We start from the raw sequence: 15527 nt of genomic DNA, 5'->3' as shown, positions 1-15527 counted from the left end.
GGAAAAGGAAAAGAATGGAAAGGAAAGGAAAAGAAAGGAAAGAAAAAGAGATGCAGAGGTCAAGGGAAGAATCAGGAAGGCCAGCTTCAGGTTACAGGCAAGAAAAGATATGCCAGTAGTCTGAATAAGGATGGCAGCAGGAAAAGAAAGTGGACTGATTTGGAATATGCTTTGGCAAAAGTGACAATGGGACTGCCCAGCATGACAAGTAGGCAGACAGGTATTTCCCGGATGCAAATATTTCCTACACAAATGTATTTTGGAGAAGAATGAGCTTTGGAGAAAGAACAAGAAAGAGAAGCAAGTGCATGAGATCATCAGGGTGGAGCCCCCAAGGCTGAATCCCGGTGGTTTTATAAGAAGGAGCAAGATCAGAAGAGACACTTATGTGTGCCTTTGTCCTTGCCTTGTAATGTCCTGGGTCTCCTGGGAATCTCCCAGCAAGGGGCCCTCATGTGATAGAGGCCTCTGAACCTGCAGAATTGTGAGTCAAATAAACCTATTTTCTCAAGCCTTGGGAATTTCATTAGAGAAATGCAAAGTGAACTAATACATATCCATTTAATATTCATTACTTGCCAGGTACTGCTTTATGTTCCTGCACACATGTAGTAACTCATCTTTCCTCCAAATAATAGTAATTGCTCCTAACTCACACTTATTGCACCAGAGACTTAGGGAGGTTAAGCAATTTTTCTAATGTAAAGGCTGACAGAACCAGGATTCACACTCAAGTAATCACGCGTGAAACCCTTAACTACCAGGATAAACTGGTGAGAGGTTTCAAAGATGTCAATGTTTTTCCAGTCCACCTCATCTCAGTTATCTCTTTTTTCTTTATTTCTTTTCTTTCTTTTTTTTTTTCAGTACCAGGGATCAAACTTGTGACCAAGCAGGCACTTATCCCACTGAGGCATCTTCCCAGCCCCTCTTTTTTCTTAAGTGTACAAAAATGGATGAAAAAGAATAGTTTTTCAACCTTTTCAACCTTTCTTTGGTTGAGTAATACATTCCTTTCAAAATATGTATAAATCTCTAATATATATTAAAATATATTTGACAGTTAAACAGTATAGTTCTTTCACAAAAGTATTTCTTCCATATTAAAATTTGACACTCATTTTACATTATTTATTTGGGTAACTTCATAGTATTTAACTGCTGGGATGATCCACATCCCAGCAGTATGACTTTTCAAAAATATATCCATATGTACTCACATACATATGTCAGAGTCCTAAGTTCTTGGCAGAAAATTAGAAAATACAGCTAAGCAGAAAGAATTCCACTCATTATTTAATGTATCTATTAAGTGTCTATTTGATGTCATGCAGCCATCGCCAATCAAGCTTTTGAATACAGCACAAAGTATGAAGAGAATACAAAGGAAAAATTTTAAGACACAAAGTCATATAGAAAGTGTGTAAAAAAAACCTAGTAAAAAAGAGGGGTGGGGTGTATTTCAGAGGTACAGCACATGTTCACCAGACACACACACAAAAAAAAGAGTGAAGAAATTAGGAAACAAAGGAAAAAAAAAAAAAAGGAAAGAAAGACCGGTGCAGGCATATGTCCACACACACACACACAGACTAGACAGAACAGAGAGAGAACTGGGGGCACAGGCAGGGAGAGAGAGAAGTAACCATATCAAATGTAAGCAGTAGTTGTTATGCTGCCTGGTGAGATTAAAGATGATTTTTATTTTCTTCTATTTTCCTTTTCTTTACAGTCTCTTTCTTTCTTTTTTTTTTTTCTTTCTTTTTTTTCTTTTGGTGGTAGTAGCAGGGATTGAACTCAGGACTCTGCGCTTGCCAGGCAAGCGCTTATTCTACTGAGCTATCTCTTCAGCCCCACAGTTTTTCTATAATGAATACATATTACTTTAATACTCAGAAAAAAAAGATTTTTCAAATTAAATATTTCTACATATTGTGCTGAAAGCATACACATTCTATCATTATCAGACATCTCATTTGTTGCTAAAGTAGAACCCATTAAGGTGGTAAGGCCCAGAGTCCATAGAATATGTGGATGTTTTCGTTGTTTCAGTTATCTAGTCGTAATGCTTCAAATTAATCCACTGTCAGGAGTATGTCAGGGTGTGTGTGTGTGTGTGTGTGTGTGTGTGTGTGTTGTGAGGCCCTACATAATTATCCATGCTAATTAGTATATATAAATACAAAATAAATTATGGACAACAAACATGGAGTTTTACCTTATTGCTACTAGATTTACCCAGCAGAAAGAGAAACATTAAAACAGATCCAGGGGGGAACTACCTGCTCAGGCCCCCCTCCTGTCCCTCTCTTGGACAGGAGCTTTCTTTCCCTCAATAAATATATTCTGCTCATAAAAAAGTAAAACAGATCCAGGAGACTTTTTAAAAAATGTATTTGGTACAGGGTCTCACTACACAGCTTGGACTCATAGCTATCATCCTGTTTTCAGGTTCCCCAGCTCTGGGATTACTGGCATAGGCTACCACACCTGGTCTTGGTGGCTCACTCAGCGTGCGCCTGGTGGGAGGGGCTGGCACAGCATTGGGTCCCTGCGCTCACCTAAGCAGGTGCTTAGTCTGCTGTGCTATCTCGCTGGCCCTCTGGAGACATTTCCAAAGTGGGAGTGACCCAGAAATACAGGTAGAAAATTCAGATGCTTTTCTCTGTTTCTTTGTTTAGGCTACTTGTTAAGGTAACTTTTTTCTTTTGTTATGTATGTAAAAGTTCAAATATATTTGAGTACACAAAAATATATGTAAGACATCCCATCACTCAGTTTCAGTAATAAACAACATTATTAAAAACTTTCTTTCCAATCTCTTATCTTACACCTAAAAGGAATAATAACACTTATGATCAAGAAAAATATTTAGAAAATTTTTCTAGCATTAAATTAAAAAGAAATGGCTTTGAAAAATCTCAGCCTTAAACTGTGAAGTTCCCTGCTGACCCAGTTACTACTTTTCCTATCCATTTGTTCCATCTTTCCCATGCTTTGTGACTTAGTCTTATTACGCACAGAAACCAAAGAACTGTGGAACAGAACTGGAGAAAATACTGAGCACACACACCTCCCCAGGCACGTGTGGCTAGAAGGGTGGCCACAGGATAACTGGGCAGGAGACTGGGGAGCCCAGTCGTGTTTACACCGATCACACAGTGGGGCTGGCAGAGCACTGCCACACTGATTCCTGATTGTACCTACCCAGACTGTTGTCACTGCTCGTGGGCCAGGAAGCAATTCTGTCCTTTGGCTTCTTCTTTTCACAGGAGTTGTCTGACTGGACAGAGAGATCTATTTCTTCCTTCCTAATTTCTTGAACCAGCTGCATGTGGCACCTTGTAAAATCTTGAAAGGAAATCTTCCCATTTTCATCTGCACCCAACTGGCTCATTATCTCAGGCACAGACTCTTCCATGTTCAGTTGGCGACAGACCATCAGCAAGTCATTGCTGCAGAAGGCAGACACAGAGGAAAACATGTTAGGAGAGACAGCTGAGCCAGAAAAAGTAGCTAATGAAAGAAAAAAAGAGATATTGCTTAAATATATGTGCACACTTAGTAGATGTATGTTCAGCTTTCTTGTTGCTACCAGATAAGTTATAAGGGTACAAAACACTTGTTTTACCTGGGTTATTCAGGACAAAAACTCTATTATTACTTGAAAAGGAAAGGTTAGAATTAAAGGCTTTTAATTCTTTGTTTTCTTTTTCTCCCTGATTCTAGGACCTCCTCTCTCTTCTTTGAAATTGCAGAGCTTAAAATTTTTCTTTACACCTATGAGTATAGCCCTGTGATCTCTCTGCAAGATAAAGTTTCAGAACACAGAAAGGACATTGTTTCTACTTTTGGCAGAATTCAAAATCTAGTCATGTTGTAAAAAAAAAAAAAAAAAAAAAAAAAGATTTTCAAATGCTTGATATTTTAGCCTTCTGAATCACAGCTAATTCTATACTTCTGTAGTGTGTTATTTAATCTTGATTTTCATGATTCAGTGCTCGTCTAACTTTGTTTCTTCCTAATTTTTTTTCAGCACTTTCTATGTTCCCACTAGCAGTTAGTAGAGCCCTAAGACTTAGAGTAGGAATCAAAATCTCAAATGTCTTCCAGGATTAGATGCAATGTAAATGTGTGGAGTGGGTGGATCTAAGACAAGAAGGTAGGAAAGCATGACTAGCCTAGAGTCTCAATTTAGAAAAAAAGAAAACAAAAAAGGAACAACAACATTACATAGACTTAGAACATTTGTCTGGAGCATACTCGTTTGACATCTCACATAAACTTTGTTATTTTCTCTCTACCTCACCACCTGTGAAAACATGTTGCTCATACTGCTTCATTTTTAAGTCTTAGTGAAACTCAAAAGATTGGAGAATTTAAGAGTCGAAAGAGACATTAGAAACTAGCTCATGGCCACAAATAAAAATACTTAACGCTTCCATCTCAACATACCAGAAAAATTCATTAGCTTTAAGAAAGTGACCTAGGGCTGACCAAATAGTTCAGAGGATTGAAGCACCTGCAAGCAGGCACAGGGGCTGAGGGTTTGATCCCTGGGCCTGCTGTGCTGGCCCTGCCCCTGGGGCACACTGAGACAATTGAGACTGGATGTGGTGGCTCATGCCTGTAATCCCTTGGGAGGCTGTAAACAGGGGGATCACCACAAGTTCGATCTAGTAGTGAGACCTTGAATACACTGTAGACCCTTCCTTAAAAATACAGAAAAAAAAAAGAGACCTATTTGATGCCTGCTGATACCTGAAACCTAGCCATAAGAAGCCTACTTCTCACCCAGCCACTCCTCACAAATCTCTTCTCTTGGACAGTGCCCCATGATCTCCCTAAGTGCTACAGGCTAATGGAACTGTGGGATTTTCTCTTATCATGTGTGAAAAGCATGGTTGCCTATCTGTGGCACTAGTGAGAAGTGGGGTAATCTTTAAAAGGTGGATCAAGGCGGGGAGAAGCCTTTGAAGGGGATAGAAGGAGCGCAGCCTCTTCCAGTTCCTCTCTTTGATCCTAGTGGCCCTCAGGTCAGTAGCTCTGTTTCACTGCTCACCTTCTGTCACAGTGTTCTTCCTCACCATAAGCCCCAAAGCAAGGCAGTCAATGGATGATGGACAGCAGCTTCAGAAATAATGAGCCTAAGAAACCCTTCCTCCTTTTAAGTTGATTTTCTTTTGTAATTTGTCACAGAAATGGAAGGCCAGCTGACATGGGTAAAAATCTCCCTCTCTGCCCTAGAATGCTTTTATACTTATTCTTATTTTCCATAAGTATATCAGTCACTGAAATATTCTTAATTTATGTCTTGCCTATGAGACCTATGAGTTGAAGCTGGTTACTTAGCTTTCATATGCCACCCTATTTTTATATCTCATTAAGAAATTTATAAGGGCTGGTGAGATATCTCAGTGGACTAAGTGCCTGCTTTGGCAGGTACAGGGACTGGGGTTTGATACCCTGCCCCAAATTCCATGCTGGCCCTGTCCTCAGGATGTGCTGAGCTGTGACCAAGTCTGGGTGTGGTGGCGCATGCCTGTAATCCCAGTGCTGGGGATGCTGAAAACAGGAGGATCACTATGAGTCTGAGCTGCATAATGAGACCCTGTACCAAATAAAAAGAAAAAAAAAAAGAAATTTATACAAAGCTACATCTTTTATCATGTGTGTATGTATATTATTACATTACCTATGTATTATTACATTAGATATGCTGCTTTATTATATATAGATGGATAAGTAGCTGAATAAATAAATGTACTTGAGAGTAGGCATGGTAAATTATTATTAGTCCAAATTTTTCATTGTTCTACAGTAGTATAATCAATGTATATCTTGACTTTGTCTTCAGAGCTAAGGACACTCATGGTAGGTATGTGCTTGTATGTCCCTTAACTTCACTCTTGACATCTAACTTGTTTGTCCCCTAGGACATTAGTGGACTTCCATTTGTGCATCTGACTTGCCCCACTCTGTTTCTGCCACCTGCGTCAGAAGAACATACCACTACCATTAACCTGGGCTCCAAAATATGCCACCTCAGCCACGCTGCAGACTCACAGCCGAGGAGCCACTCCATCTAACCCCAAAGTGTGTGCCGAGGAACAGCTTCCTCATCAGGCATGGAAGCCCTCACCTGCAATCCCAGCACTCAGCAGGCTAAAGCGAGAGGAATGCTGCAAGTCTGAGGTCAGCCTGGTATACACAGAGAGTTCATAGCGAAACTGAACTACAGAGTGAACCCCTGTCTCAAAATAAGAATAAACTCCTATTGTTTATAGAACTTGAAGCTAATTGTGCAATTGACCTTTTGTGAATATTCAATAGCTAACTGATATGCACAAACAACATATTTTTAGGAACATTTTCTTTTTTTTTCCTTTTATTTTTTTGATACAGGGTGTTGCTATGCAGCTCAGACTCATAGTGATCCTCCTGTCTCAGGGTCGCCAGTGCTGGGATTACAAGTTTGTGCCACCACGTCTGGTTTCAGAGTCAGTACAGCATGCCTGGGGTTCTAGGGCTGGCACGGCTTGCAGTACTGGGGATCAAACCTAGGTCCTTGTGCTTGCCAGGCAGGTGCTGAGACCACTGAGCCATCTCCCCTGCCCAAAAATGGTTTTTATATTACATATTGTTGTCTTCAAATTAGCTGTTCAGATTACCAGATATAAGCATGCAAATTGGTCAAAAGTTATGATAATTTTTTAAAAAAGCATTAACTGCTCCTTTCAATAGACCAGCAGAAGTCAGCAGTACAATTATTCAAGCTATTTGTATATTTACATAAATATTTTTCTCTTTCTTCTTTCTTTCTAAAAAGGCTTTCTAAATTCCAAAAGTTTATGTAATACGATTTTAATGTGAATATTACCTTTTTTTAAACTGAGGACTGAACTTGGGACCTTGCACTTGCCAGGCAGGTGCTTATGCCACTGAGCTATATTCCTGGCAATGTGAATATTCTCTAAATGGTAGAAAATGGTGTTTTATTTTTACCTGTCTATATTTCATAATTTTATGCAATGTATTACCATACTTTCACAAACTGATATGTCATTTTACATTTTAAAAATGGGGATAATAATGGTACCTACAGGGTTGTTCTAAAGATGAACGAGATAATGCATGTAAAGCACTTAACATAGTCCTGGCACATATTAAGTACTCAATAAACAGCAGCCATTATTATGATTATTTTATAATTATTGATCATAGATCTTCCACAATGTGCCAGTTTCATGATCAGAGCTTTGGTAATGAACCATGAACTGCTCAGGGGAAAAGGATGCCTGCAAAGCTAAACTAATTACCTTACTAAGAGGAGCAAACTGTTCACAGAGGCTTTGTCTGCTTCCCTGCCTTTGCCCATTTGCTATGCGTAGTACCCTGGTGAGAACCCAGGTCTGTGCAGGCGTGTGAAGCCCCATTCTATCTAGAAAGAAGATTTGTATTTAGAGATGCCAACTCAAAGTAGAATGTGTAACACTACATTTTTACGTAAAACATAGGATTCTGAGAGACTGGTTTGTAAGACAAAAACAAAATACAAGGCATTCTGCTAATGTCAAATTATAATCTTCAAAATAGAAGCACCAGTTTTTAAAAATGAAATTAAACCTAATTTTTAAAAAAATTACTTTCATTGAGAAACAAATAGCAGACAGTTTCAAAACTGATTAGTAAGACAGTTTCAATAATTAATACATTGCATATTGTTGTCTTTGTAGTGGTTATTCATACTACAAGACACAGACATGATATCCTGTCCAAAAACTATTAGTACAAATCTTTCTTCTCATTGAATTAAGAGAAGGTAGCTGTATACCAATCCTAAATATTTTGTATATACAGATACAAAATGGTCCTTCATTTATATCCCGTTTTTGTCTAGTTTTGTCAGAGATGGGAATTCCATTGTCATTTAAATATTGTAGGTGTGTGAATCCAGCAAAATAATCCAATATAGTCCAGTAGTCCATAATAGTAGTGGGTTATCCATAGGACTGGCAATGTCAGAAGTTGTTGACGTGAGCCCTTTACAGCCCAGCATATTAATATGGCTTCACCCCTTGTGCTTTGTTTTATACTTTTTTGCTGGATGATTAAGGCCAAGATAAAGCAAGACCTTTATTACAAGAAATGTAGCTTTTGGATCTGATAAGGTCAGTCAAATCCCCTCAGGATTTATCCTGTAACCCTGTACCACACTTTGTAGATCCTTTGTCAGTGTCAGCCATGTGGATGAGTCACAGCCATGCTTGACCCATTTGCTCTCTGTGAAAGCCTGAGAGAATGTTTTCTTTCCATGTGACTCTCCTTAAAAACCTAAATTTTTGGTGTAGAGACACAAGGAGCAGCAGTGTGGAGTGGGATAATAAGCATTTGCGGGTGGTGGCTATGCTCAGACCCCTGTGGGGGAGTTGGGAGTGTCTCGACTCCTGGCTGGCGGGGGAGACTACTCTGTGAAGAAGTGAGGTGGGGTAGACAAGTCCAAAGTATGTCTCCAGAAAACTCTAAATCACCTGTGAGAAATATAGGACTCAATTGGGATTCCAGAGGACCAGCACTGACAGAGAACTGAGGTTGTAAAGAAACACATCGAGGATCTTCTGGATATGACTGCTGAAGAAAACCTGAAGGAAAGGCTTATCAAAAGCATATCTCTCCGGCAAAAAAACCCTGAACACGCTGTGTAGTGAGTTACACATTGAGCCATTTCAGGAAGGAGAAACAACTATCCTGCCACTAGAAAAAGACTTGCATGCTCAGGTGGAATTAATGCAAAACCAGGAGAAAAAAAGGAAAAAGGAGACCAAATAGGACTAAAGCTACTTCAAGAACAAGATTAAGAACTCTGTGAAGTTTCTTGCATCCCCCAGTTTGACACTGATAGCACTAGCTTAGAAGAATTACACCAGTTTCAGACAACACTTGGCAATGCTGTAGGGGAAAAAGGCATCTCCATTCCTTGACTTGAAGAGACAGATTATGGTATGTATGGAAAAATTAGATTGCACTCCAAACACAAGCTTTGAAAGAGATGTGGTGTGTGAGGATGAAGATGCCTTTTGTTCATCTTTGGAGAATATTACAACACTACAAAAGCTGCTATGGCAGCTGGAAATGAGAAAAATCACAAAATGAAGCAGTGTGTGAGGGGCGGTGTGCTTACATCCAAGAGCCCCGGGACAGGTTGCAAATACCTGAAGAGAGAGAAGCTTTAGCCATGAGTCAAACTGGGTGAAACACCAGTCAGGAGGGTGCTACAATTAAAAGCAGATTGACTGGAAGAACTGAAAATACAAAACATGAACTGAGGCCATTCGAGGGGAGCTGGCTCAGTACTGGGACTCATGTTCTTATCGCGAGGAACACAGACAAACTTTTGCTCCCTACTATGCTGAGGACTACACAGTAAGCCTGTTGCACCTGCATGATGCTGCATAGGAATTAAAAGAAAACTACTGTGGTGTTCACAAGGAGCTCTTTCAAGATGTCTGAAAGTGGGAAGAGCAATAGAGGTTTTTCTTAGAATTTGAGAGAAAAGTTTCAGATTCAAATCAGTTTACAGACAGGGAGGAAATATTCTAAAAGGAAAAAAAAGAAATGAGCAAACTCCAGAAAACACTCCCTAACCTAGAAGAAGAGGTGAGGACATGGATTGAAAAGTGGGAATGGGAACAATCAACAGCATTTCTGGTCAGTGAGCAGAAATTCATGGAGAATGAGATGGAACAAAGGGCAATGCATCCACTGCAGAAAGACAGGGCCAAGCAGGAAAGGCAACTGACAAATAAGCAGAGACAGATACTGTAAGGCAGTGCTCCCTGGACAGCAGCAAGCAGTGAGTTCTGGCTCCCAGCATGCTAGGCGAAGTGCACAGACTAAACACTACCATCATGTCTAAAGCTGCAGCAAATAGTCTTGTCTTGGGGGAGGTAGTCTATCACTCCCTCATGTGTCAACTTCCTCTTTACTGGCAGCAAGCCAGTAGTCACTTCCATCTGTTCAGGACAGAAAACTCCCTGTGCCAAAAGACTTGAGGCCAACAAGGAGAACCTGGAGCCCAGTGGCTGCTTCCTGAGCATGACAACTTTCAAAGGCTTCCAAATCTGATGCTGCTTCTTAAATCCTCAGTTCAACCAACATCCAGTCTCAAGAAATTTTGATCAGGCAGTTAGCTGGTCTTAATGACATAGGGGGCTGGAGTTTTTCTTCAGTTTAACTCAAAAAATACCTTAAAACTTAGTTACAGCAGTAAGCACAAATTTGAGCATCTGGGACCCAATTTCCTCCTCTGCCTTGTGTCTGTATTTGGTAAAGCATGATCCAGGGCTTGTTGCATTTCACTGTTGTGTAGGAAAATGATGGTATCAACCTTGGGGTGTGGGCCATAGGTCTTATAATTAGCAATTAATGTTTTTTCAAATCTAGGGATGTCCAATTAATGCTCTACCCTGATGTATTTGCTCTCACTCAGAGGCTTGTCCCCATCACACTGAGGAGGTCTATGTGTGTCAGCATTTGGATAGCCAAATGCCAGAGTGACAGGGGGCTGGGAATGCCTTTGGGAAACTGCGTACACCTTGTTACAGAGTGCATTCCCTTTGGCAGTATGCACACCATCTGAAGCATTTTCTTAGGGCTCGTCCTCACCCTGTGCCCACTATGCTGCAGTCCCACTCCTACAGCTGCAGCCAGGAGGGCAGGCTGCCACACAGGACGGAGCCACTTCTGCTGTGGAGACCAACACCCTTGCACAGGTCACTACCGGGGCTTGTCCCTGCAATCACGTCTGCACTAAGCTCGCTACCTGCTCTATCCATCACCATGCTCTCCCAAAGCACCATGTTTTGTCCTTCTCTACCATGACACATCAAAACAGCTTTCAAAAGCTCACCAGTGTGCACTTCCTCTGAAGCTGTCACACATGCTGTTTAGTCACATGTACACATATCCTATTTTATTTTATTTATTTATTTTCTTTCTTTATGTATTTATTTTTGTGGAACCGGGGATTGAACTCAGGCCCTTGCACTTGCCAGGCAAGCACTTATTCTACCGAGCCATCTCCCTGGCTCTGCCCCAACATATCCTATTTTAAAATGTAAATATTAATTCTTGAAAATAAAATGTGATTTAAAAAAGAAAAAAGAGAGCCACAAAACTAAAAATAGCAACAATGAAGCTTGCAGGGGAGAGACTACTGTGTTCATTTTACAGGTTCACTTATGAAGGCCGAAAGAGTCATACAAAGAGGAATTTATTCTCAGAGAAAACAGAACATGGATGCTCTAAGTAGGAATGACCAGGGACACCATGTAAAACAGAAAATGAAACATGCGCTCTACAGTCTTTGACGCAGCATGACAATTTCTCTGCCCCAGGCAAGGCAAAACTTCTCACAGCAAAAACTGAAGTAGTAGAGTGGAGAACTGTTTCAACAACAATGGCGTGATCACATGAGGCACTCACCTTTTAATTCAGGTATGACCAAAAATACTCATGTTGCTTACTGGCAGGATCACATTGTTAGAAATGCATAGTTAGATGATTTTCTCATTGTGTGACTGTCAGAGTATACTTATATGAACCAAGATTGCTACAGGGTCACTAAGTGATATAATCTCATGGGACTATAGAGAATGGAGATCATCAAAAAAAGAACAAATGAATCCCACCTAATTCTTCTACCAAGCCATAGCCGCAGTGAACATTTTGGTGACTGTCATACAAAATTTTAGTGAGCACTTTTTCTTCTACGTCTTCACTGCTACAAGTGCTGCAAGCCATATTTCATATTTGTTTATATTTACATTCATGCACACACCTCTTCTATCTAGAGGGCATCATAATGGCACAAGAAAGGAGCAGCCATGCACTCATCCAACCAATACAGTATTCAGTTCTGTAGAGTCGCCAATCAACAGGCAGTAGAATTCAGGTATGACCAAAGATCAAAGCTTCTGTCTCCAAACTGCTTGCCAATTATTACTTTTTTGTATATACAAGCCCATTTTCTCTTTACTATTCTCCTTCCTTTAACTTATGAAGAAACTGAGTAGGAAATGAAAATTCAATGAAGCTATTTATCATTCAAAGAAATTCATAGCTAACACCAAGGAAGTATTAGAGAGATCAGATTTGCTCTCTTCAGCTCAAGGGAAGAGAAAAACACTATGCTTTTCCACATTGATAGTAAATGCCAACCCCAGGCAGAATGAGGGTTATGTGCAGGCAATTAATTACTTTGAGTAATAGGTTATATGTTTCTGTTCAAAATTTTTATTTAACATAGACCCTAGGCAGACAGGACAGCAGTAAGTGCTGATAAAAGAGATACAAAAAATATCTCAAAGCTCATTTTGCCCTTATCTAATTTAAGTCTTATAAAAATGTAATTTAGAAAAGTCTAATTTGAGTTCCACAAATACTCTGTGAAAAAAATCATAAACAAGTTGTGAAAAACAGGTTTTTGGGCTATAGTTAGTGATTTCTGTACACAACTAATGTATGAGACAAATGCATTTGCCTTTCATCACTGTTTCTTAGCAAAATAAAAATGATACACAACTAAGGAAGGGAAGAAAACAAATGCATCCCTAAGATAATTCATAGTTAGGAAAAGAATAAGTTTCAATAAATTTCAGAAAAACATAACAGAGAGGGGGCATCCTGACAGACGACATGGGTACTACAAATCAATGTTGAGAATACACAGCAAGGGGGCTGCAGAGATGGCAGCAACGTGAAGGTTCTGGGTTTACAGGCGGTGTTAGAATGGGACGCTGGGCTGAGAAGAGCAGGACTCTTTATGGCCTCTCACAGTGTGGAATAAAGAGATACTGTTCAAGGTTGGCCAAGAAGGACACCAAGGTATAAGCATATTGCCCAGCATTATGAAAGGAATGATCACATGGTAAAAAAAAAAAACCCAATTGGCCTGGAGAGGGGGTTACAGGGGGAGGGTGGTGGTATAGGAGACTTGTGTATCTTATCGTGTGTGTGTGTGTGTGTGAGAGAGAGAGAGAGAGAGAGAGAGAGAGAGAGAGAGAGAGAGAGAGATGGAGAGCAAACCTACAGCCCTGCACATGCTAGGCAAAGGCTGAACTACTGAGCCACATTTGCTACCACATTTCCTTTTTTTTTTTTTAAGCCTTATATGTGAACTGCTTTGATAAAAGAAATGTTTTCAATTTTAGTATATGTGCTGCCAAAGCTAAAACAAAGTAAGTGTTGTTTTTTTTCCTTTCTCCAAATGCTTTCAGGGCAGATGTAGCTGGCTTGAGTTGTGGGGATTGAACCCCAGCCACCTGAGTCTGACTGCTTTGTTGAAGCAGCCACTTAAAGAACTGAGCTAAAGGGCAGGCCCCCCAAAGTAGTGTTTTTAACTTAAACAAATAGACCATAATGTAATCTGAGATATAACAGAAAAAAATAGTATATAGGTATATAAGGAAGTTCTACAATGCAGTAAGGAAAAGATAACAATTCAGTAGAAAGATGAGCAAATACTGTGAACAGTCAATTAACAAGACAGAAAACCTGAGTGAATAATATAGGTATGAAAATATCTTCAGCTAGGTGCGACGGGACAAGCCTATAAACTCAGCCCTTAGGAGGTGGAGGCCAGCCTGGGATACACAGTGAATTCAAGGCCAACCTGAACTACGTAATGAGACCCTGTCTCAAAATGAATAAATAAAATACTTTTAACCTCAAAAAACAGGAGAATGCAAATTAAAAATAAGGGATGCACTTTAGTACCTATGGGAATTCTCAAAATTTAATCTTATTGTACTAAATGCTAGCAAGAAAGCACAGGCCCTAACAAGGCTGGCAGAAGAAAAGCTGGAACTACTTCTTCAGAGAGGATGTTGGCAAAATCTGAAAAAACAGAGTTAAGCATATGCTTCAATCAGAATGCAATTCTCTCTCACATATGGTGAAGAGACTTTTGCGTGGGCAAAGGAGACACATACTATAACTTTTGCCACCTAACAATAGTAATAATATAAATGCCCATATTGATAATCACAGTTAACATATACTGGTATATATTGTGTGCCAGGGTCTGAACTAGTGTTTTATATATATTAGTTAATTTTCACAAACACCCTATGAAGTTGGTACTATTACCTTCATTTGCAGGGGCCTGCCCATCAGCTCAGTTGTTTAAGTGCTTGCTTAAACAAAGTAGTCAGGCTCGGGAGGCTGTGGTTCGATCTCCAGATCCTCAAGCCAAAACCAGACCTGCCCTGAAGGCATCATGAGGCAGCAAAAAAAAAAATCCTTCTACCTTCATTTGCAAAGAAACACATCTCCAAGTGTCATCATAAATCTTCAAGAACCACTGTGAGTAAAGACATCAAATTGAAGAATGATGTGAGTGATGTAACAACACTTACCTAGGTTTAAAACATATGCATATGAAACACAGTATGTAGATATACATATAAGCAAGTGAAATAGGAGAAAGTCAGGAAACATTCCCTCTGATGCTTGTTACGGGCACTTCTGGTTAGGTAATGTAGTTCATTTAGCTTTCCCTCCCTTTTATCACTTCTATATTTTCTCATAATTTCAGACCACAATTGACCTTTAAAAATAGGACTCAATTTTCAAAAGGGGCTGAGAGGTACTTATCCATAGCAGTGGTGTGGGAAAGATTCCAGCTACCCTTTGCTGGGACCTACCTGTCTCAGCCCAGGTGCAGTGTGGGTGAGACCCTCTTCCACCTCCTTGGGACGCCCCCCCATCACTCTGTAGTACCCCCCCACCCCCCACTGAGTAGGAATTTCTGCCACATTCCGGGAATCCCCAGATCCAGTCCTAGCCCAGGCCCAGTGAGTGTGTGGGAGAGCTGCCTCTCTCCCCTACTCCACCTTGTCCCCTCCAGACTCAGCTCAGGCCTGGCATACAGGCCTGAGGTGAAACCCTTCAGCTGCAATCCCTGCACAGAGTGTAGGGGACAGAACTACCCAACTAGTCCAGGAGGAGAACATCTTGCCAGAGGAGCACAAAAGGTTCACCCCAAAGGGCAACAGCAGGAAGGAGCTGAGCACAGCAGCCAGACCCAAACCAGGCACAACTGGAGAAATCCAAACTTTGTAGATCTACACCTGAACTTCAGTAGGTGCTACAGTTATGACTGTACCAAAGATCTACAACAAAGGTCAGAAGACAGTTGTACATAAAATGACAACAAGAAAGAGAAAAATGCAACCTCAGAACCCAAGCCCACCCATAGCAAGTGCAGAGGACACTAACACAGAACAAAGTGGGACTCACACAGCTGAAAGCTGTGTGATATAGGAAAGAAATAGATCACATGAAGCAGAGTCAGAGATATAGAGGAATTTAAAATCTCAATAACAAGCTTGCAAAACCATTTAAGTGAAAGTGAAGACAGAGTTTCAGATCTTGAAGACACTGGTGCAGCTAGTGAAAATGTAAGAAAGGATCTCTTAAAAGCAACTAGGATGCAGGAAAAAATAATTCAATACCTGCAAGATAAT

The 15527-nt window shown here is 40.3% G+C and overlaps 1 protein-coding gene and 1 pseudogene across 1 annotated transcript in view; one reads left to right on the top strand and one right to left on the bottom strand.

Annotated features, from left to right (window-relative positions):
- Window positions 1-15527, bottom strand: part of Mcc (mutated in colorectal cancers) — a 592098-nt gene that overhangs the window by 407658 nt on the left and 168913 nt on the right. The window contains exon 4 of the mRNA XM_023716377.1: window positions 3208-3455. Within this exon, the coding sequence (XP_023572145.1) occupies window positions 3208-3455 (248 nt within the window). The remainder of the gene's footprint in view (window positions 1-3207; window positions 3456-15527) is intronic.
- LOC105742336 lies at window positions 7235-10125 on the top strand (annotated as a pseudogene).

Source organism: Octodon degus, unplaced genomic scaffold, assembly GCF_000260255.1.
Source record: "Octodon degus isolate 3935 unplaced genomic scaffold, OctDeg1.0 scaffold00048, whole genome shotgun sequence".
NCBI classification, from domain to species: domain Eukaryota; kingdom Metazoa; phylum Chordata; class Mammalia; order Rodentia; family Octodontidae; genus Octodon; species Octodon degus.
The sequence above is the reverse complement of the archived record's forward strand: the minus strand, read 5'-3'. Positions and strand labels throughout refer to the sequence as shown.